Source organism: Telmatherina bonti (assembly GCF_933228915.1).
Source record: "Telmatherina bonti genome assembly, chromosome: 15".
NCBI lineage: Eukaryota > Metazoa > Chordata > Actinopteri > Atheriniformes > Telmatherinidae > Telmatherina > Telmatherina bonti.
In genome coordinates, this window is record NC_136613.1 from 14,475,933 (window position 1) to 14,498,698 (window position 22,766).

Genomic DNA, 22,766 nt, shown 5'->3' on the forward strand with positions numbered 1-22,766 from the left:
GGCAGCGAGGCGTTTCTCCGCAGTGATCGAGGAGCCGAGTTTCTCTGCTGCTCTCAGCGCTGCTGAGCACCGCCAAATCCTCACTTTTTCTATTTAAAGCCGCTTCTTCTTGTGTTTCCCACTTCGTTCCTCTGCTGGCTCCTCTGATAGAGCTGCCTTGGAAAATATGTCCACACTAAAAAGTAATCAAGGCATCTTTAACAACGTGATTTTTTTTCTTCTTTTCCTCAGTTAATTCCATCCAAAAGTTGACGTTGTTTTGATTAAACATCTCCAAATCAGACAGGTAAACTATTAAAGTTTGCTCGATTAAGTGATATAGTTGTTTTTACCACACAGCAGATTTATGAATACCAAACTTGTGGTTGGACAGTTTAATGCCTGTTACCCATTTCACCTCTCTCTGGAGATTGTGGTTTCACCCACTAATGTACACAGCTGTTTAAGTAAATTTAGACTTGATTTAAAAGAAGAAAAACCAGGACAAACTGATGTAAGCTTTTTAACTGTTGCAGGTATGAATCATTTTTCATATTGTAACTTCAGCATTTAGATATTATTGAACATTTCCTCCCTATTGTCTTGTTCCACACAGTTATCAACACTTTTAAGTCATTTTTTTAAAGAACCTTTTTTTTTTATGAGTTACACCTTTTCAGATGTAGTCATTTTCTATAGTTATTTCCTTTTTCCTGCATGCCATACTTTTGAGTGTGTGCTCTGGTGTGAGTGCATTGTTAATCTGTGGCTCTGTGTTGGCGGGTGGTAAATGGTCTCCCACCGAAGTGGTCTGTGATGCATAATCTTCCCTCGCTCTGCTGGCTGAGGCAGCCGAGAGAGCAGGTCAGAGAGGGCAAAGAAAAACCAGTGTGTGAGGAACGTGACTGAATAGACGTGGCCCCGCCATGCTCGTCTAGCCCACAGGGTGGGCAGATTGGGGGGGGGGGTTGAAAAAGAGGAGGATGAGGGGGTGTTGATGGATGAGAAGGCAGCCCACACAGTGCTCCTGCGGATGATGCCATTGTGCTGCATCTCTTTGTATTTTCACCGTACTGTCTTGTTTTACTTGCACAAAACCTATAGCACTAAAGTATAATAATCTGTATTAGTAATGATGCATAAAATGATTATTCAGATATGCATAGTCATTAATCATTATTTGTAGTGTCTTTTTGACTTTTTTTTAAAAAAATGAGCTGTTTTTGTCCTGTCAAATGTTTGGAGCACGACAATATAGCTGTGGTGTCTGTGTGTCTGTGACAGAGCCAAGACACTGACTGCTAACTGTTTGCTCATCTCCACAGGGCAACATCTGTTCGTGATGTCGATGCTGAGGCACAACCCAACCTGGAACTGAGACAAAGAAACCACATCACACAAAACATGGCAAGTCCCAGTGTTCATTTAAGTATTGATACTCATTTGTCAGATTGGGTAGGGGGCACAGAGCTGTTTTATGCTATCTGAAATTGCTGATGCAATTTTTTCCCCCCTGTTTACAATAAACACATCTTTTGTTGCTGCAGGTGGATGCAAGGTTGACACCCCTTGCAGCGATGGGGCTAGACCGAAGCACTCTAATACATGACGGTCTACGTCTCCACAGTGGAGTTATGTATCCGGGCATCAGAGCACTGTCAGCGGAGAAGAGCCGAGAGACACCTTCCCTCCCACTGAGTTATAACAGGGATGGACTCCCAGAATTAATTTATAAGCCTGATGGCCCTTTGGACACCCGTAAACCTGCAAATGGATACTTGGGCCTCTACAAAGGGACCCATCCAAGCCTTCACAAGCCTGTACTAGTTCCTGGAGCTGGAGCTGAGGGTTTAAGTTTGGAGCGCAGAGTGGGGCCTGGAGAAAAAGCTTCCGAGCTTGGCTTGGCAGGAACTGGTAGCAGCTACCTCCGCATGCCATGGCTCAGCCCTTACCCTGAAGCGAGCATGTACCCTTTCATGGACACATCCAAGTATGCAGCTCTAAACATGTACAAAGCTTCCTTGCTCAGCCAGCCAAACCCATATCTTCCCCAACATCTGCCTTACCCACCTCTGTGTGCAACCCAGGGGGCCAATGTTACCTCTGCTGCAGCTGCCTCTGCTGCTGAGAGGCTCTATTATATGCCCCCCTATACTCCCTCTCCCATCTCTTCTCCCCTGGTGGCACCTCCGATGAGGATTCCTACTGTCACAGTGGCCCCCACATCACTGGTGCATTGCCAAGACAAAGGACTGGGTGTTGCATCTCCATTTACACAGCAGCTTCACCAGGCTTCTCCTCATCCTCAGCACCATCAGGCTGCTATAGACAGAGACCGGTCCCCAAGCAGGAGCAGCAGACCAAGCAGACCTCCCTCTCGGAAGGGCTCAAACAACATTAACACCAGTGGCACCAGCACTAGTACCACCAGTGGCACCAGTATTGGGAGTAATAACGGTCTGCCTGCTGACTCTTCTCATATGTCTTCTCGCCTTCCCCAACCTCCCCTTCCACCTGCTCTCCCTGACAAAGCTCTGGATTTGCAAAGACCAGTTGCCAGAATAGGACAACCATCCACCACCTCCTCATCTTCAATATCTGTGTCATCCTCCTCTACACAGTCCATTCCTCATCCTTTCTCTGTGAGCAGCATGGCATCGGAGCAGCCCTCCCCTGCCCGACCCAGCCCCCACAAACCCAGGCCGAGAGATGGGGCCCCTGAGCACAGAAGTGCAGGGGTTGAGAAAGGACGCAGCAGGTCTCCCAGCAAAGTCAATTTTGAGAGGCCTAGTCATCAACCACAAGCTACCAAAGACTCAGCAGAGAAGCCCCTTGACTTGTCTGGAAGAATACTTGAGTTTGGCCTGCCTGCCAACGGATTCCCAGTTAAAATGGACACTATAGCAACAGGCACACGTTACGGACTTCCATCCAACCGGGAGCTATTAAAGGAAAATTTGTCCCTTTCTCCTTCTGCGCATCCTCATTCTGTGGTCAGCAGCACTTCTTCAAAGATCTCTGAGAGACCAGAGATGATCAGCACTTTACACTCTTCCTGGGTCGTACCAAGCCCATCTCCTTCCCACGCACAGCACTCATCAGGCTTGCCACCCTCTCCAAGGCCGAATGCAGACCTAGGCCTTTCACAATCCAAAGTCTCCTCGCCCTCTGTGATTAAAAACAAAGGTTTAGAGAGAGTTCAGCCTCAGCAACGGAGCTCATCGTGTCCAAGGATAGGAGAGCCTAATCCAAATGTTCTCTCCACTCAACACTCTGGCTCTTCTCTAGCCAACTCTAGAGCCATTTCTCCCAAACCCAATGGTGAGTGGATCAAACTCAGCCCCAGTCAGTCAGAGCATCACAGAGAGGGAACAGAGAAGTCCTCTCAGATTATGAAGAGAGGTGAAACAACTCCAGATGTACCATCATACAAGAGGCCATGTTTAGAGAATGGTCATCCTTCTGGCCACCTTTACCTTCCTCAAAGTGAAGCTTATCTGAACCACAGCTTGGCTTATGCCAACAGGTATCTGCACTACCCCATCCCTGATGGCATGGCGCTGCATTCTGTGCCAATTTCAGGTAAAGGCCCAGTCTACCCTCACCCAGTACTGCTGGGCAGCAACAGCCTTTACCCAACCCATTTGGCAGCAAAACACCCTTTAACCTACCACAACCTCCCAACAGGGGAATACCTCAGTTATAACTCGCAGGAGATGGCCCATCCCTTGATGCAGACGCACTCTGACAACAAGCTGCCAGAGAGGGCTGATGCAACGTTGAAGCCCCGGGGACAGGAGAAACCTCGGGGAGCTGTGGAAGAATGTAGGAGCCACAGAGATCACAACACTGGAAAAGAGACAAGTGAAGGCAACCAAATCAAGCCTGATAGGGAAGCAGGAGTTCAAGGGCAGAGTGGAAATCAAAGCAAAAACCCTTCTTCATCTGCAATATCCAGAGAAAAGATTGTCTGCATTGACCTTGTAAACTCAGACACAGATATAGAGTCTACTCCAGTAGTCCATAAACAGTCCTCTACTGAGGCTGGCACCAAGGTTAACCAAAATGAATGTCATAGTAACCAAAATTTGACAAAGACTGACCATGAGCCAAAACACCAACATAATCCTTATCCAAGCCTCTCAGGAGAAAGCCCCAACCGAAAGTCTGACCAACCTGATGGACAGTCAGACACTCTATATGGGAAAACAAAGGTTCTCCAGGATGCAGCCTGTCCTGGGATCACATCTAATACATCCCCAACCTCTCCAGGGCAGGTGTCTGAAGGAGAGGAGAGCTCGGAGGAGCAGAGTCTCAGTCCAGACCCTGGAGACCAAGACCAAAGCACCTTACGCTGTGCTCGTACCTCAGGGGAGCGCAGCTCTGGTAAAGACAAGGCAGACAAAGGCGTCCAGGCTCCTCATCTTATCCAGAACTGCACAGAGTTGGCGAAGGAGTTGGACCAAGAAAAAGTGTGCAAGAGAGAGGCAGAAAAGGAAGACAGTATTGTTGATCTTGGGGAGTCTCAAGGAGAAGGGGATGAGGAAGAGGAAGAGGGTAGTCAGACTTCTTCTAAAAACTCTCGTAGATCCAGCCTGGCCAAAAGGATTGCTAACTCCTCAGGCTACGTTGGCGACCGCTTTAAATGTGTCACCACAGAGCTGTACGCCGACTCCAGCAAGCTGAGCCGCGAACAGAGAGCGCTGCAGGTAAGTCCAGCACTATTTATACAGTAAATCACTTTGATGGTGGGCTCTAGAGGGGTCATTATGACCAAAGTTCTTAATGTGCAGACATTTCAGGCTTTAAATTATAACAAGTGGAGCCTCGCAGGAATACCCCCCTTCCCCCCCATGGGCCACCATTTTTATTGCTTGCTGCAAATATTCAAAACTGCCTGTGGAACAATTTGCATGAAATTGGCATACTCTGCATTTACAGCACAGTAGAGATTAATGTAAGTGCTGTCATGCTACTGTCCTGGCCGTAGGTTTGATCTCGCCCTGAGTTTATCATTGCCTCGAGTTCAGGCCGTCTTGCAGGTGTGGGCGGTTCAAAAGTTAAACATGACTGCCATCTGTGTGGATTGGCGAGCAGCCGTTGTAAAGGTTATTTCTGTGCGTGCGTGTTTGTGTGTCCGTACGTGGTTGTCCTTGTGTGACTGCCTTGGGGCTAAAGCATGTGTTAGTGCTGACTATGCTATACAGACATACAGTGACTCCAGAGCATGACTGTGGCACCCTCACAGTTCACGCTGCCTTTGGCTATGCTTAACCCCAAGGTTAGGGGCAGTGGAGGGCTTGTACTGTGCTTAACGACCAACAGCTGCCCTTTTTTTGGGGTTCCTTTAAAGGCTTTCTGCATGCCCCCAACACACTTCCCACTGACGGCCTGTGCTGCCCTGCTTGGTTGCCGTCCAAAGTCATAATTCTCCCCATCCTATTGGCTAAAAGGCCCTATCTCCTAACATGCATCACATGACCTCTATAAACACACAATTACAGCAATATACCCCATGCATTTGGCTCTCATCCAGTGTCATTCGTGCACACAGATTGAATTACTCATTTTAAATGGTTATCTCTGAAGTTCTTTACTTCCAGTGCTCAAGAATACAAAGAAACACTGGTATATAAACTACTGGCTCTCAGGCAGATATTTTAATAGGTTGCACATGTCTGTCTATGTTGTGAATGCTCTCTAAAAAATATGTGGATTTGTCTGTGTCATGCTCGTCAACGCACAGCCGCAACGAAGCTATCAAACGTTGATTCTGAACATGTAAAAACGGAGATACTCTGTTGGGATAATTAAAACTGAATTGGTGTCTGCAATGATTAATAAATATTATCAGGAACTTTTTTCAAATTGAGTACCGATACAGTTCAGAAATGACTTGATGACTTTAATGCGGTGTTAATTGACCTGTTGAGTCACTTTAATTGTGTCATTTTGTGAGATTGTGGCTGCCTATTGTAAAGAAACATGGAGAAACATTAATTCATAAAAAAGAAAATAAGAAAATGAAATGCTGGACAGATATATTGAGCCCCCCATTCTAATTGCTTAGATGGAAGTCATTTCACGAGAGGGGAGTAATATAAGCCAACCTGCAGCTAACTGGGAGGTCAGTTCTTTACATTTCTTATCACATCTGCCTCTGACAGGCTCTGTCTACTTTTGTACTCTGTATCGCTACACACTCCTCCTTTCCATGCTCCCTTCTTTCCTCTCTTTTCTCTCCTCTCTCTGCCTCAGGGCTTAGATGTATATGTTTCCTAGCCATGTTTATGTTTCAGGAAGGGAGATGCCAGGAATTAAGCCCCAGAGCGCATGGACTCACAGTGGCTGCAGTAGTCTAACCTGTGTCTTGATGCCATGCTTGTGATTTATCTGTCTTCCTTTTTGTCTTGTGTGCGTGTATGTGTGCGTGAGTGTGTGTTGAATTTCTTTGGCATTTTCTTTTTATTTTATGACAGTGTGATTTCTGATGCAGTTTGTGCTTCTGTAGCTGTTGAGGCCAGATTGAGGCTTAGAGAGGTGTGTGTGTGTTTGCGCGGCGTGGGCAGATGATGAGCGGTTTTCATGGGGTCCTCTCTGCATCTTTGTGTGTCTGTGTGTGTACGCGCAGCGGGCAATGATGCGGTTCTCGGAGCTGGAGCTGAAGGAGAAGGAGGGCGGCGGCGGTAGTGTGTGTGTGTCTGCCTCGGCAGCGGCAGCAGGACGGGAGCTGGCAGACGGCCAGCGCAGAGAGCGAACGCTGGAGCACTGCCAACACACCACCAGGCAGGCAGAGAGGGAGGGTGAGTAACAGCACCACACACACGCACACACACACACAGACACACTCATATGCAGAAGGGACACACAAACAATAGGTGCATGTGCACGCTCGCTCGTGCGCACTTGCAGCAAATGCTGAGGCAAGACCGGGGTCACTCTAAAAAAAGACGCTCCTCTCCGCAAAAACCCACATTTGCACACACACTCTTACACAAGCCAGGCAGGCCAATGAGCGCACAAGGGAGACAGCGAGGGGGAGTTTTATTTTCAAGAAGCCTTTTGTGCTTATCTGTGCAGAGAGACGAAGGAGAGGGAGGGCAAGAAGAGAAGGAGGAGCAGAGATTGAGTGAAAGCAGGGGGAGAGTTAGTGGGTGAAAGCGGATGGGAGAGCGCAATGGAAAGAGGAGGAGGGGGGGGGGGGGGGGGTAGTTACATTGGCTGGGAGCCCAGCTGTGTGTTGGAGCGAGGCCGCGACTGACGTGTGAGCCTAATTATAGTATGGAGAGACACAAGGAGGGAGTTTTTTTTTTTTTTTTTTTTTTTGTTCTTGCCGGTTTCGGGGGGGGGGGCTAGTAGAGTCACGCTCCGTGTGAGAAGGGCGTGGTGCGGTCATGCCGTGGGGGAGGACAGAAAGAAGGGAGAGCAGAGACGGGAGTCGCGGTGCGCACAGGATGTTTTCTTGCCTGTCTTTGCTGGAAGTGCAGGCGGCTGCAGTGAACCTTCAGGTCGCTGGCTCAGCTCACATCAGATTAAAAAGTCTTTACCCCATCAAAGTTTTACTGCCTGTCTTTAAAGCACAGAATAAAAGCTGGCTGGTGTTTAACTGGCATTCTCCCTCTGTCAATTCTCCACCTCTTCTTGCTCGTCTGTCTGGGTTGTGGTCTGTCTGCGTTCTCTTCTTGTCTCTCCCTTTTATCTCCCTTTGCTCACTGCACCTCCTGCTCTCCCAATGCTTCTCGCCTTTGGCCCAGGTGTCCGACCGGCGTACTCAAACAACCGAGTGCCAGTCCTCCAGAGGTGTGGGGGCCAGAGGGAGCCTTTGTCCCCAGGTCATGGGACGCCGGACGCCCAGGATGGGGCCTGCCAAGGAGGGCTGAAGGATGGAGCCAAAAAGAGAGACTCTGAGGAAGGTCTTTGTGTGCCACCCACTCTGACATTATCAAAGGGCTTCTTCAAGGAGAAGCCCAGCCCTGGTTTTGGACCAGCCAGGAAACGCCCAGTTGTCGTCAAAGCAGAGGAGGAGACTCAGGAAGGAGAGAGGGTGTCCCACCCAGAAAAGAGAGCAAAACTTACCACGGGTGAGAATTTCATGAATGTGCTTTGTCACCCACATTTTAAGTCATCCACGCTCTTTTCATCTGCTTTCCTTGCATTTTTCCGTCTGTGATGCTGAGCCTTGTCTCATCCCTTGTTCCTTAATAGGAAAAAAAAAACTTCCTATTCCTTTTGTAGCTCCCTTGTTCCCAATCAATCCCACCTTAAACCTGCTTCATCACAACCCTGACGCTTCCTTCCCCTTCCCCTCTCCGTCCCACGCTCGTCTCTGTGTGGCAGCCAGCTCTGAGGAGTGTTTAATCCTGCCTTTGAGCGAGAGCGAGAGAGAAAATCGAGGAAGAGGGACAGCCATTCTTTCTCTTCTTTCAGCTCTGCTGTTCCTCTGCTGTGCTTACCCACCCTCTTCAAAGCTGCTCTTTTTTTTCTTCCTCTTTTCATCTCTTTTCTTTTTCTCTCTCGTCTGTTTGGGTTTACCTTTTTCTTTTGGCATGCGGTATCCTGCTTGCTCTCTTTGGCACTGGCAGACGAGTCAAATATTCATCCCATGTGAATTTCAGAGGGGAGAATCCTCCTTTTTCTTCTTTAGTTTTTATCTTGTTGTTTCTCTACCAGATTCTTAACTTCTTTCCCCTTTTCACTCCTCAGTCTGCTTTACATCCCTGCCTCTTGCCAGTGTATGTTAAATGTAAGGCTTAGATTGGGTTTTACTAGGCATAAGAAGTTAGTCATGCTTCTGTTCTTTGTGGCTTTCATGCCGCTATGTACAGTAGATTTGTATGTTGGGAATAATGAATGGCTGAAAAAGATTATTTTTGATATTTAGACTGTCTTTAATCATCTAATGAGGAGTGAAATATCTTCTTCGCTTAAAAAAACAATTAAATAAATGACGCGCTGCAGTATATCCAAGTAAGAGAAGAAATAATCTAAATTTTTATGCCTTTGTTCTCTGCAGATGAGCGTGAGCTGGTCAGTCCTGATGATGACGATGATGATGTGCGGAAGCTCAAAGTCTGTATTGAGCTGAAGGGACTGCGGCTCAGCAAGCCCGCTGCAGGTGCTCCTTCACCCGACGGGTCCCAGATCAAGCAGGAAAGGCTGTGGACCCAGCCCCGAATGGTAAACCCAGTTCAAAGCCAACGGGAACGCAAGATCAGGGCAGGCGAGCCCGAGGACAGAGCCGGAGCGCAGAAGAACGACATCAACAGGAAATGGGGCTGCGAGAAGCTACTTAATGGTAAGAATGAACCGCCAGTCATACAAACCGCCGTTTCTTCTCCAAGTTCAGTTAGGGTAACGGAAATCTATCTTTGGCTCACGTTTCACTTTCTTGTTGAGCAGACTGTCTTAAGGGGATTTCCCGAGAGCAGTGTGAGAAGGAGGGGGGGTAGAGGAAGCAGGGCAGGGGTCTCTTCCTTTTGCCAAATGAAAATATGGAGAGTCAAAAAAGGAGCATTGGGTCCACAAGCTTTTTCTGTCTTTCTTTTTCTTATTTTTTTTTTATTATTAAAGTGTTTTGTGGCAGTCTCTGCGGAAGGGCAAATGAGGGAAGTGGCCAGGGGAGACACGCATGGGCAGGTGTGGTGTGACTAATGTGCGATCAATGATTTTTTTTTTTTTTGCCTCTCATGAACAGTCACAGAGAAGAGTGGATGTGGGATTTGGTTGAAGGAAGAGGGGAGGGATCAGGACTTTACTTTACAATGAAGGGTAGCACAAAGAAAAAGAGGAGGAGAGAGATTAAAGGAGATGAACAAAGAGGACGTTTGTGACTATAGACACTACAGGCCTTGATTAGGCACTGAATCTTTCTTCTGTTTTTCCTTTCACCGTTATACCTAACATCACCCTGGCAACTGCTGTTTAACAATGACTGTGGTTATTCTGCCGTCCTTGTCAGTGTTGTCTTTTTTTAAAAAATGGTTTCTTATTTATGTTTTTCCTAGAATACCATTAATGACACAAAACACAGTGAAAAAACTCAAGTTCTTATAATTTTTTTTATTCTCAGCAGGAATTACAAAGTGTTTCTCTGTTTAACTCTTTAAGTACTTGGACTCGGATGACAAGTGTCATTTCGCATTGTCTGTGATGGATTAGGGGTTAAGCATAATTTCACTTTGCTTCTTACTTGCCTTCAGTTTAAGAGTGGTTGGATGAATATTTAAACCTAGCTACCTTAATGTTAGCTCAATTTCAGACCAAGTCCACATCTCTGAGTAGACAAATGGTTTGCAGCAATCTTTTAGTGTCTTTCTAATAAGCTGTAAAACTGCATGCTGATGTTGTGGTTTTAAGGACAGTTTTTGGTTTTGTTTTTTTTTGTGTGTAAATGTGCATTCTAAAAGGATTAAACCAAACATTGCCACATTCATTTTAAGAGATGATACCTGGAAGTGTCCTTGCAGCAGTGAATAGAAGCACACAACATACTACAGGGGTGTTTATGTGAGCCTGTGTTGTGTGTGTTAAGGTGTTTTTGATTTGACTACTTTTCTTTTTCCTGGCCGAGCAGGCATGCTGTGCTCCCAGACAGCTCTGTGTGCTCATTAATAAACCAACACAGGGCCAGAGATGGCCTTGCAATACCTTCCTGTCCTCCTCTTCCACTGAGCTCTCATCCTCTTCCTCCCTCTTTTCCTCTCCTCCCACTCCAGGAGTGGCTGCCTCTGCCCTTCCCCCCAGCCAGCCGAAGGACAGAGCATACCCGCCGAACCCCTTCTCAGGTGACCGTTGCCTCAAAGAGCCAAGGAGGGGCCCCCCTTCCCCGGCCCCAGAGCTGTGCATGGGTGGCACCCCTCCCTTCAAGCCCCGTCGCCATGGAGACACGGACAAACCCAAGGGCAAACGGCCGTGCAAGACCAAACACACCAGCCAGAGGGAGCGAGAGAAGAGGAAAGAGGCCGCACCTAATAGCCTGGGCCAGCGTTCTGTGTCTGATCTGGGAGCAGCTGAGGATGACAAGGTGAGTGCTGATAGGGTGTCTGGCCTCTATACAGGCATCTGGATGTTTGCAGCACTAGTGGAGTCTGTTTCAGTATGCCTGTCGGCGCCTCTGATTATGCAGCTGGGAAAGGGAGGGAGGGATAGAGGAAGGAAGTATGTTTACAATGTTTAGAGGGCTGCTGGAGCTTTGACCTCCCTGTGCCCTTAGCAGCTCCCTGCGGAGGACCCGCGTGTGCGTGTGTGTTTGTCTCTAGTCTTAATTGTCAACCGTGTGTCGTTTGTGCCGTTTTTGCGTGCGAGTGAGCGTCCAAAGCGTTGGCCAGCATTCCTGACAACAAAACCCCGGAGCAATTACGCATCACATTCAGACCGGAGTGAGTGTGAGGAATGTGGCAGCCGCGGTGGAGAGCGCACAAAGTTCAAAAGAGGGGAAAAAGCGGAAAAAAAACAGCACTGGGGAAAAATTGAGGGAGGAAAAAAAAAATAAAGCTATTCGTTTTCTGCCTCTGCTGCTCTCCTCCCATGTTCCTCCTCAGCCTGACAGCTGCTCCGACATGGAATTCCACTGAGAGGGCACACACACACACACACACACACACACACACACACACAGACACGCACGCTCACACACAGACAGGCAACTCCCTCTTTGGTGTGTGGTGCTCTGAGGCCTCTGTTGGTTTAGCGGTTAGAGAAAAGTGATGTGCCAGCCTGCAGTGTTTGGGGCGTAAACACCGGGTGTGAAAGCTGAGTTTTTCCCATTGATTTATAAAATGTCCTCCAAGCAGAATCAGGCGCTTTTAATAAAAAAAATCCATCTACGTATACATAAAATGCTAATGGAGTACTTCAGAAGTTGTGATGATAGGTGATGAGTGAAAACTAGACAAAAGTTGTTTAGACAAAAGTTAAATTAGAAAAGATGAGACTCCCCTGTTAGTTATACTCAAACCAGGTTCATATGACTATTTTTTGTGTGCGTGCGTGCGTGCGTGCGTGCGCACGCGCGCGCATGTCTCTTTGCACGTCCAAATCTGTGTCATTCATATGCTGGTGTGTCCCGTCTGCTATGTGGCAGTGGCTCTTACGCTCCTCTCCCTGTCTCCCTCTCCCCTCAGCTGACTGAGCAGCACAGCGCTCCGAGGAAAAGAGCCGCCTCTCCTAATCATTATCCCTGCTCTCCAGTCAAGCCTTGCTCCCCCACTGCGCTCTGTCCGGCCGCCCTGCAGCCCCAGGCCAACGGCAGAGCTCCACCAGAGGTGGGGGGGCTGCACAAGACCCCCCCTGCCGAGCCCTCCGCCGTGCGCCCGATCCCACCGGAGGCTCGCCGTCTGATTGTTAACAAGAACGCCGGGGAGACTCTGCTGCAGCGAGCCGCGCGGCTGGGCTACGAGGTAACAGGCTTTGCAGAAACTCATCCTCTTCTTTTCGTCACATTCGACACTTTTCCACCTCGTCTCCTACAAATTTTCGCTCTCGTTTCTTAAATTGAGCTAATTTTCTCCCCTGACTTTGTTCCCGCCGGTGCCTCTGGTTGACACCGTTCGGCTCTCGCAAGAATTCTTTAGATTCCTCTCTTGCATCTCTCCTACTCATCTTCTTTCTAGCTCCCTGTTTTGCTTTTTTGCATCATTTCCTTCCATCGCACCCTTACTCATGATTTCTTCTTCACACGCTCCATCTTTTTTTTTTTTTCTCCTACTCTCTTTCTCTCTCAGGTTTCCACTCTCTCCCTCCCCCCTTTCCTCTCAGCGCTCTTTTTCTCTTCCTCTCTTTGTGACTCAGATTGTCGTTGGCACCCCCCCTTCCCCCCCACCTCCTCCTCCTCTCGCTTGCTCGCTCAGACACACACGCACGCACACACACAGCCCCCCTCCTTTTGCCTCGCACTGCTCTCACATCTCATTAATTTTCCGTGAGGCGAAGTGTGACACACACGCAGGCGCACACGAACATGCGCAGGCAGCATGAGGGATCGCTGGGATCATTACACGGAGACTGATGCTTGCCGCCTCTCTCCAGCATCGGGAGTTTGTTCTCCGTCTTTGAGTGTAGCTGCCGATCATTTGCTCCTAAACCAGATACTCATTCTCTGTGCATACAACCCCACCCCCCCCCCCCCACAGATTTGTGTGTTTTCTGCTGAATTGCTCCACCCCCGTTGCCCTTAAAGCTCTTAATTAAAGTTGGATGCCCCGCTGTCGTGCTCTCCTGTGTGTTTCTGTTCGCATGCCTGAACATTTCTCCCCCAACGTTGACGGATTTCGCGAACTGATTTATTGATCTCAGTAGTTTCATTGCTTCCTGAGCTGCGGATCTTGCTGCGTCCACGATTCCCGTCTCCTTTTGATGTCGCCCTTATATGTATTGGCGCCTGCACGAGCAGATTATTCCTCACCTTTTGTGGGTTGTTTTGCTTATTCTTGACTTGCTTTATTGCTGTGTGTTTTTCGGACACGTTTACGAGTGTATGTCGTGATTATGTGTGTGAGGCTGAATGGGAGAGAGCAAGAGTGTGAATGAGAGGTAAGCACTGGGAGTATAATCGCGTTCTAATGGCCCTCTAATGTGCCGTGGTGACTGTGGTTAGCAGTGGCGGCGGCTGTTTTTCTCCCTGGCTTTCACACACACACACACACACACACACAGACACACGGTTGCAGCACAGCAGCAGGGTTCAGTCAGCCGTGCTCGAGAGAAGCTGGCTCGTCTCTCTGATTTATGCGTCTCTTGAACGTTCCCCCCCCCCTCCCCCCCTTCACATTTTTTTTCCCTTCCTGCGCTCCTCATGTGGAGAGACAAAGAGGGAGGAGGGAGGAGAAAACCTGAGACTACACAAACAAGGCGCTGACCGCTGCGCAAACAACACCGCCACCCCCTCCGCTCCCTCCCACCCTTTCTTTCTCTCCCTCTCCCTCTCTCAGGAAGCTCGTCTCTCACTGCCTGTGTGTGATAAGCCTGGGGCAGGCCCCTGGGGCTCCCACGCACACACAGACGTGCGCAGAGACACACCAGTTTATGCATACTGCCTCACAAACACACACACACAAGCCTGTAGTTGCAGAGAGCGCTTGTCTCACGCTGGTGTTTTAGCGCCGCGAGCTCTGGGCTTATCACACGCAGGCAGAGAGATACGAGGGCCTGTGAGACGGCAGCACACACACACACACACACACACAACTCACATGCTGATTATGAGCATGCAAGGAAATATGCACAGAGAAACGCCCGCTCTGACCCAGTAAGCACATGCACAGGCATCCCTGACGTGTTCCTCTCCATATGCTGCTCAGAGAGAGACAACTCCACACTTGCTGCTGCTGTCACACACCCACACAAACCTGCGCGCACACACACACACGCACACACACACAAACAGATCCACCCCATGCATGCACGCAGACTTGCATCTACAAGCAAATAGAGAATCACCGGTTGTTTGCACGCACACAGACACCTTCTCCTGTTAAGCCCGTTCACGCAGAATCGCCTCGTGCACACGCATGCAGTCTACTGCACGCACACACACACACACACACACACACACACACACACACACACACACACACACACTGTTCTGTGTTGTTCCCAATGCCCGGCCGGCACTGTGCATATTTCATGTTCACTTAGTTTTGCAATCCGTGCCTCTGCACATGAAAGCCCACTCTCGCTGTCTTCCTTCCTCCCTCACTATCCTTTTATTCTCCCGTTCTCCCTCGTCTGCCTCGCTCTCCGAGCATTTGAAATGGTAATGAGGAAAGATTCTGCGGATGTCTTCATCCCGTGCCGGTGCTCGGGGCCCCCTCAGCTCTGCCCATTGAAAGCTCAGATAAAGGTTCTATCTGTCATTTATTCTCCTCCCATGAATCACTCTTGATTTTCCTCCTCAAATCAATGTGTGATCCAAGCGAAGACTAAAAAACTAGGTTTCCATGTAGGTGCTCTGTTGGACATGTACCTCTGATTGCAAAAAAAAAAAAAAAAAAAAAAAAAAAAAAAAAACCAGAAGGGAAAGTGCTGCAGTCGGTACATTTGCTTAGTAAATGCACAAAGACTTGCAAGATTAGTCGACTGATGGCAAACAAGCTTGAACTACAGCCTCCATTTTACCAAACGGACAGCACCAAACCAGCTGCACTTGCCAGTCGAATTTCATACATAATACCTTGCTTGGCATAAGTTTTCTCTTTCCCACCACAATGTGGTCTTAAATCCAAAGAGCATCACTGGATGATACTAGTACAGAACATTTTTTTGACTACCTCAAAAAATTGATAAGTTGAGGTTGCTGGATTCATCTCATAGTATCCACCTTGTATGTCTGGATTGGTTCCAAGTAAATCCTTCCTCTAATTCCAACCCTCTGTGTGTAAACCCAAACGTAGTGACTATGTGGACAGCACAGATAGCATACATGTGTGTTGCAAATGAACTAGGGAAATGAACAGAATTGGGTAGCCTGTTTTGAGAGACAATGCGTATTGATTCAGCAACACATTGAGAATACAAATCTACAAAGAGGCACGTTGACTTGTTAAGAAAAACACAGAGATCCTCTGTGTGTTGTATGGCTCTTTTTGTTAACTAATATCCGTTCATAAACAGTGTTGGAAGTTTTAAAGGCTATAGCGTCTGTCATCTCTTGGAATTTGAAGCTAGACGTCATGTGCATGGGGTTGATATCGGTGAAAATGCTGATGCCAGGAAGGAAATATATTTTCTGCCATAACTCTCTTAATGCTAACATGGGGATCTATTAGTCTGTTTTTTCTTTGTAGTTCTGTTTTCATTTGTTTTTTTTTTTTCAAACTTGAAACTTACTTCTAACTATTAATTCAGATATACAAGGTAGCTTGAAAAGAAAGTTAGTGCCAAGTAAGCAAACAAACTCCACAAATACTCCTGTCAAGTTTTTAGCAGCTCATATATTCAAGGCATGTTGGTGATCTTTGCTTTGCAGCTGCCACACTGAGTCGTCATCTTGCTTGAAACCTCTTGAATCATTTGGTTTGTTTGTGACTAAGTGTTAACATCCAGAGCAAATCACTAGTTGAGCATGAAGATGTTTTCATTTGAAACCAATGCACAGAGAAACAGGGTGGCTGGCCTCCCCCTTTCCTGTCTTTCTTAGTCAGGTTGGTAGACGATAATTGATTCCTTGTTAGATTAATTCGGAGATCATGAGCGGCTGCTTTCCGGTTTCATCAGGAGGCAGGCTGTTACACATGACGGAGACATCCACACATTCCACTTGTCTGAGCACGCACCAACTTCCCTCACACTGTGAACTTGATCGTGCTGGCAAAGCCAGTCATGCATCATCTGCGCGGATGATACGCATTCACATATACGTGCACACATCCTTGATATGCGGGGGCTCGAGAGGCCGTGCTGGAAGGGGTTAAATGTCTGAGTGATGCATTGATTGCAGGGGAGCGCAGGGAAGCATTCGAGAGAGGGAGATTAGAGGACGGAGGGAAAAAGCGAAAGAGAGGAGGGGGAGGGTTGTCTCATTTTACTGCGGAGGAGTGTGTGTGTGTGTGTGTGTGTGTGTGTGTGTGTGTGTGTGCGCGCGCGTCTCCACATGTGTATTTTCGTAGAGCTTATGTGTGCGTGTGGCTATGGAGGAGGTGCAGCGCTAAACCTCCGGAGCCGTGTTTAATATCGCTGGGAGAGAGCGAGGAGCTTAGCACGAGAGCCCCGGCTTCCCGCCAGACACACACATAGAGACACACACACACACACACACACACACACACACACACACACACACACACACACACACACACACACACACACTTTGGCAAGCTGCATATCAACACTCCCTGCCCGTCAGTCTCTCTAACACTTGCTCTCAGTCACAAACACACAGAGCGAGTGGAATCCCCCAGAGGGGAGCTTCAGCACAGCGCTCCTGAATCTCTCTCCAGCAGGCAAACAGAGTGTTGGCAGTGAGAGAAAACCAGTTGGAGCATCTTCTACCCCCTTTCATTTTTCTCTTCTTCTTTTGCACTTTCACTTCCTCTCACTTGCTTGCTATTTTCTCTCAATCCTAATTTCCACTTCTCCCTCGTTTCCTCACCATTGCTCCATCCTTCCCGGCTTCAGCCCCTCTCAGTATCACTCCTATCACCACATCCCCCCTCCAGTTTCACACTACCACCCACACACCCCACCCTTTCATCTCTTGTTATTATCAGCTGTGGCCCAAAGGACGGCCCCAGCAGATTTCATCCTCAGATTCATTTATCTGTCATCTGTTGGGGTGTTGCCTCTCCTCTCTCCCATTCCTCTGTCCTCTGCTCATCCCTCTGTCAAGTCTGTTTTTTCTTTTTCTTTCTTTCCACTGCCTGATTTTCCTCTCCTCATGCTCACTCCATCCGCCGAAGGAGAAGGTGAGAATGAGATAAACACTTGGACTAGATGGCAGGCCAAAATTAGCATAGAAATGGAAGTTTGTAGTCGTTTCTCAGGTTGAGATGAGGACCACCCTCCCCCTCCTTGTTTATTGGACAGAGTATTAATGTATCTGGATATATGAGCCTCCCATTCATTCACAATAAAAAAATACCCCCTAAAATTTGGGATATTGTTGATTTTTGATGGACTTTTTAGTCCCACATTAAGCAGCGTAGCCAAAAGGAAGCAAAAGCCTGCAGTGCTGAACTGCGCTCTTTGACTTGGACAGGACCTTTATCAATGTCAGACAGCTTTCTGTCTCTCTTCAGCCTCTGTTTAATAGCAGCAAACGCTGCTCCAGCCTCATAAAAAAAAAACAAAACAAAAACCCTAGTCTGACTATTTAGTGCTGGACGCCCAACTGTCACAGCCTTAGACCAGAGAAAACGCTTCCAGCTCTTGAGCGCCTCTATCAAATCTCTTTGTTCCGCTTCCATTATGCAGTGTTCAGAGCCCAGCCATTGTAACTGGCTGCCACAGCGGCATCCAGACCCAGCCATGGCACACAGACCCACACAATCACACACTCGTACTTGCACGAACAGAATCTGGCAGACAACATATAGTTGAGTCACTCTTGGTCTCCTCAATGTGTTTGGCGCCAGCTCTGGTATTATGGAGCATTTCTGTGTGCCTGTGTGTGTTTGTCCGGTACAGGAACACACTCAGTTCCTCCTTTCCCTAATTTCGCTCCCACAGGAACTGTAATGGGAAGGACTGTTTGCGTATGCGTCTGCTCCGTCTGACTTGTGTGTGTTTTTGGTCTAGCAGCCCTTGGTTCGTCATCAAACGTACAAAAACAACCATGCACGCTAAGCCCTGCTCACCCTGTGTCTGCCCCCTTTTTTTTTGTTTTTAGGAGGTGGTGCTGTACTGTCTGGAGAACCGAGTGTGTGAGGTGAATCACAGAGACTACGCTGGCTACTGTGCTCTTCACGAGGCATGCGCACATGGCTGGCTCAGCATAGTCCAACACCTGCTGGATTACGGCGCCGACATCAACTGCAGCGCGCTGGATGGCACCAGGTAAACAAACACTCGCATGCACACAGAAACGCGTGCTTTCTTGAAGTCTTTCCACTCTACAATTCAAACACGATGGCATTTTCTCTCTATGTTCAACAAGCCCAACCAAGGCTTAGTCATCAACGTGGTGTTTGGAGCTTTGCTCTTAAGTACATATTTGGATTTATTGGACATTATTGTACAAGAGCAGCAATTTCCAGATTAGCTCCAGCCTTAAAGGGGATATGGCCATTGCTCTGTGTTATTAAAATTTACAGTAGGGGGTCAGCTCTGGGAAGGGTCTCAGGGATCTTAAAGGAGCATTGTTTTAGGTTTCAACAACTGTTATTGAGACTGGTGAATTGAAACTGGTAAATGCTGCAATTTAAATTACAACATGTTAATTCTCTTTAGTTGACCCTGATGTGTGCACACAGTGATTTTTTTTTTTTTAATGTGGGATAGTCAAAATGGCTTCTGGAGAAAAATCAAGATTTGTAAATCAGAATAAAACCTTTTTTGAGTATCTTTTTAACTTTTCATCCACATTTATCTTTGTGTGTCTAGACCTATTCATGATGCCGTGGAAAATGACCACCTGGACGTGGTACGAGTCCTGCTGTCATATGGAGCCGACCCCACCCTGGCCACATATGCCGGCCGCGGCCTCCTCAAAATGACCCACAGTGACGGCATGGAGCGGTTCTTAACTGGCAAGTCTGATTTCCATTATATGAAAAAGTGATATTTTAACCCTGCAAAAGATGGAATACAGATGCAGATATTTATTTTTTCTACAGATTGCCCTGATTGAGTTTGAATAATGCTTTCCAAATAATAGGCCCAAAGAGTTGTACATCATGTGCACACATGCAGGTTTAGTTTTCTACCTGCAAGTTAAAATCTCATACCTATAGCTGCCTCATTTTCTACTTAGCACAGTGCGGACATTTTTCAAGGTATTTTAAACAACAACGCACATTTTGAAAATAAATAGTCAATTGACAAACGCTCTAAAAGGCAGACACCAGAGAGTGGGCATCAGGGTTATGGCAGGGTAAACTGCTCACCGAACCACTTCCCAAAAGTCTCCGCCTTGGCTCATTCACTGTTTGCTGTTCTTTCAATGCTTCGACCCCTGTGCAACCCCCTGGCATGAGTCTCGCTCTTTAAATCCTCAGCCTCCAACTCTGAGCAACAGCTTGACATGTCCATCTCTGTCATCCCATCTCCTCTCTGATGCCCTCCCACACTCCTCTTCCCCTCCTTCGACCACCTGTTAGACAGGGAGTTTCAGCCTGCCGGGGTGCGTGCTGCTGCCTCTGAGCTCTTCTATCTGGTTACTTAGCAACGGTGACTGTGTTTGCTCCGTGTACATGTGGAAAGGGGCTTCACTCTGGCTGCAGAGTCTGCTTTTGTGTGCGAGCGCTTGTCGTTTCACCAGGCAGCCACGCTGGAGTCTGACGCGGGTCTGTGTTTGGCGCGTGTGTGCTGTGAGGGCTTGTCTGGATGTTTGTAGTCGAGTTGAGTTAACACAAGTCTGAGTGCAGTAGGAGAGGAAAATGAAAACATGCACAGGAACACGCTTCCTCTGCAGCCAGCTGCCTTATACTACCTGAAATTCCTAAATAGTTGACCCCAATTTTGTGAGAGAAAAGCCACGGCCTGTACTGCGAGGAACGATCGCAGAGCCAAGGTGAAAATGAACAGGTGGCAAAAGGGAGGTTTGCGTGTAGACGAGTGGAAAGGTTGCGTTGACTCTTGAATGGAGCCTGGATGGATAGATCGATGTCAGGAGGGAGATGGAGCACCGGAGAAAATGAGTGAGCGCGAGCAATTGCTGCCCTCCCTCCACCTGGTCCCACTCATCTGGAGGCCGTTAATCCCTCCAAACACACGCCAGACGCCCCACGCCTCAGCACTGGCACAAAGCCCAGCTCTCACTCTGCAAATGTGCACTTGTGCATGCGCGCCTGCTGAATACACACTCCGGTCGCGCCGTGTGCGCTTATCCAGCTCCCTCTGCTTGTTTCCAGCTCACTCTCGCTCTTTGTATGTGTGTGCTTGCACTCCGTCGGCCGTGTGTGGTTCTTGTTTGATTCCTGGCAGCCGTCTGTGGCCCGGCTCTGAACTGAGCCAGCTCTAACCCAGCGGAGACAGTCACTCTCCTCCCCCGCTGTACAGCCGCTGGCCTCTGACCATCAGCCTCTACCCCCCCCTCCCTCCCTCTCCTCCACCCCCGAAACATTTGCTCTGTTTGTTTCTCTTTTCTCTCTTGACACTCCCCCTCCTCCTCCTCCTCCTCCTCTTCTATTTTACTGTGCTCTTTATCCATTTTTCTGCTGTAGTCTCCAAGGGCAATTGTATTTGCCTCGTTGCCTGTCCCCAGGGCTCTGGCTCTTGAATAACAGGCTTCGCTTCTCTCCTCTCTCCACAGATTATTTTGCTGACCTTCAGGGCCGCTCAGATGACGACCCAGGGCTTTATTGGGAATTCTATGGCAGCGCTGTGTGTGGTGAGTACTGATCAGCCCTCTGTGTGTGTCCTCCAGTGCTTACAAAGTCTTTATTCTTAAATATCATCTGTGTTAGTAAATCTGCTAATTTAGCCGAGGCAGCTTTATGGTAATGTTGACGCTTACTTAAAATGTGTGCTTATAGAGTCCAGCGAAGAGGGTGGCGTTTACAACATCCTGGCAGACCCCCCAGGCCCAGACGACGAGGATGAGGATGATAAAAGGGAGGTTTTTGAGTTTGAGTTCTCTGACCGACCCCTGCTGCCTTGCTACAACATCCAGGTGTCCCTCTCCCAGGGGTGAGCTTTGATCACAGAAGCAGACACACCTTTGTAAATTCTTTCCGCCCACGCTGGCCCTCATTTCACAATGCTTGTCCTCTTTTAGACCGAGAAACTGGCTGCTGCTGTCTGACGTGCTTCGGCGGCTGCGGATGTCCGCTCGTGCTTTCCGACAGGCTTTCCCACACATGGAAGTGGTTACAGTGGCGGAGGCAGAGTTTTACCGGCAAGCATCTCTGTCGCAGCTCTTCTCTTGCCCCGAAGAGCTGGAGGGCTTCCACCCCGACAGCAAGGACTTGCTAGATCTGGTGGAGGACAGTGCAGAGTTGGCTGCTCTGCTGGGATCAACACTGGAGTGTTTGGACGACCGCTGGGACCACCCAGGAGACAAACTTAAGGACAAAATCAAGGCACTTGGCAAGTTGGGTTCATCCTGACCCTTTGACCTGCCGAACTCTGACCTTGTTCTTTACCGATTGGAGTTTGCTTTAGAACCAACCAGAGGTTATGATGACATGCCTTAGCCTGACCCTTAGTTCCTGCGCTTTGGCCCTTTTTTTTTGGACCAGCACTGGTGCACTGTACAGACTGACTGACCTACTGGCTAACTGGGCTGCTGAAACATTTCCCACCGTTAACTGAGGATCAATCCATTTGTGACTCATGAGACTTAATAATGGTCTTATTTTTATAAATTAATATATGTATAAATAAATATATAAATATATATATATACAGTATATATAATATCAAGAGATTGTTTTCTTTTTTTGAGATGTTGCTCACAACTCCTGACCGATTTTGTATGGCAACAGAGCGCAGTTGTGTTGTCAGTGGTTAGATGGAGTGTGTGAGCGCACAGCACATTGTGCATGTGTGTAGCTGTTCAGAATAGTACTGAGGCTGTGCTATTGAATGTTGTATTTGTGTTTATAGGAAGCACATGATGTCCCTTATTTTTTCTCTTTCTCTCTCTCCTCAGACTTTAGTGCTCACTTGAGCCTCAGGGGCTATTTCGTTTTATTTCTTTTCAGTTTTTGCTTCCTGTTCATTCTGTAATTTAACATGCAAAACTGCAAAAGTTGTTTGTATAATATAGTTTTAAGACGATGTTGATATTCACCCTACAGCACAGAGCTTGTATATAACAGGGTGGCTTCTGCAGTAAAGTAATTTTTGGTGTGTTCATTTTTTTTCTTGTTTTAACTTTGTAATTATAATATCTCATAATTTGTATTTATATTTTACAAAAGAAGTTGCTTTAAAATAAATATACAAACGGCAAGAGGAACAAAGTCTTCTGCTCCTCCTTGAGTCACTAATTGATTTCAAGTCCGAGATGGAGAATTTAAATGCACATCCTGCCAAAACCTTTCTAATTGGCTAATTACCCTGTGTGTGTGTGTGTGTGTGTGTGTGTGTGTGTGTGTGTGAGAGAGAGAGAGAGAGAGACCATGCTGTAAGCACGATCCTATATTGCCATCTTTTGGAAAATGTTCGTATTGTTGGCCTCTAGCAGCTTC

General features: G+C 47.8%; 1 protein-coding gene across 3 annotated transcripts in view; it reads left to right on the forward strand.

Moving 5' to 3' along the window:
- Positions 1 to 22,509, forward strand: part of bcor (BCL6 corepressor) — a 30,211-nt gene extending 7,702 nt beyond the window's left edge. Inside the window, exons 2-15 of one of the 3 annotated variants that reach the window (XM_079253973.1) lie at positions 232 to 286; positions 1,305 to 1,386; positions 1,527 to 4,688; positions 6,050 to 6,106; positions 6,611 to 6,782; positions 7,734 to 8,060; positions 8,993 to 9,274; positions 10,695 to 11,002; positions 12,102 to 12,377; positions 18,302 to 18,468; positions 19,015 to 19,160; positions 20,885 to 20,962; positions 21,108 to 21,261; positions 21,350 to 22,509. In XM_079253973.1, coding sequence (XP_079110099.1) covers positions 1,384 to 1,386; positions 1,527 to 4,688; positions 6,050 to 6,106; positions 6,611 to 6,782; positions 7,734 to 8,060; positions 8,993 to 9,274; positions 10,695 to 11,002; positions 12,102 to 12,377; positions 18,302 to 18,468; positions 19,015 to 19,160; positions 20,885 to 20,962; positions 21,108 to 21,261; positions 21,350 to 21,680 — 5,463 coding nt within the window. In that variant the 5' untranslated portion in view covers positions 232 to 286; positions 1,305 to 1,383 and the 3' untranslated portion in view covers positions 21,681 to 22,509. The remainder of the gene's footprint in view (positions 1 to 231; positions 287 to 1,304; positions 1,387 to 1,526; positions 4,689 to 6,049; positions 6,107 to 6,610; positions 6,783 to 7,733; positions 8,061 to 8,992; positions 9,275 to 10,694; positions 11,003 to 12,101; positions 12,378 to 18,301; positions 18,469 to 19,014; positions 19,161 to 20,884; positions 20,963 to 21,107; positions 21,262 to 21,349) is intronic. The other 2 variants (XM_079253972.1, XM_079253974.1) reach the window with 2 other exon arrangements.
- The last annotated feature ends 257 nt before the right edge of the window (positions 22,510 to 22,766 follow it).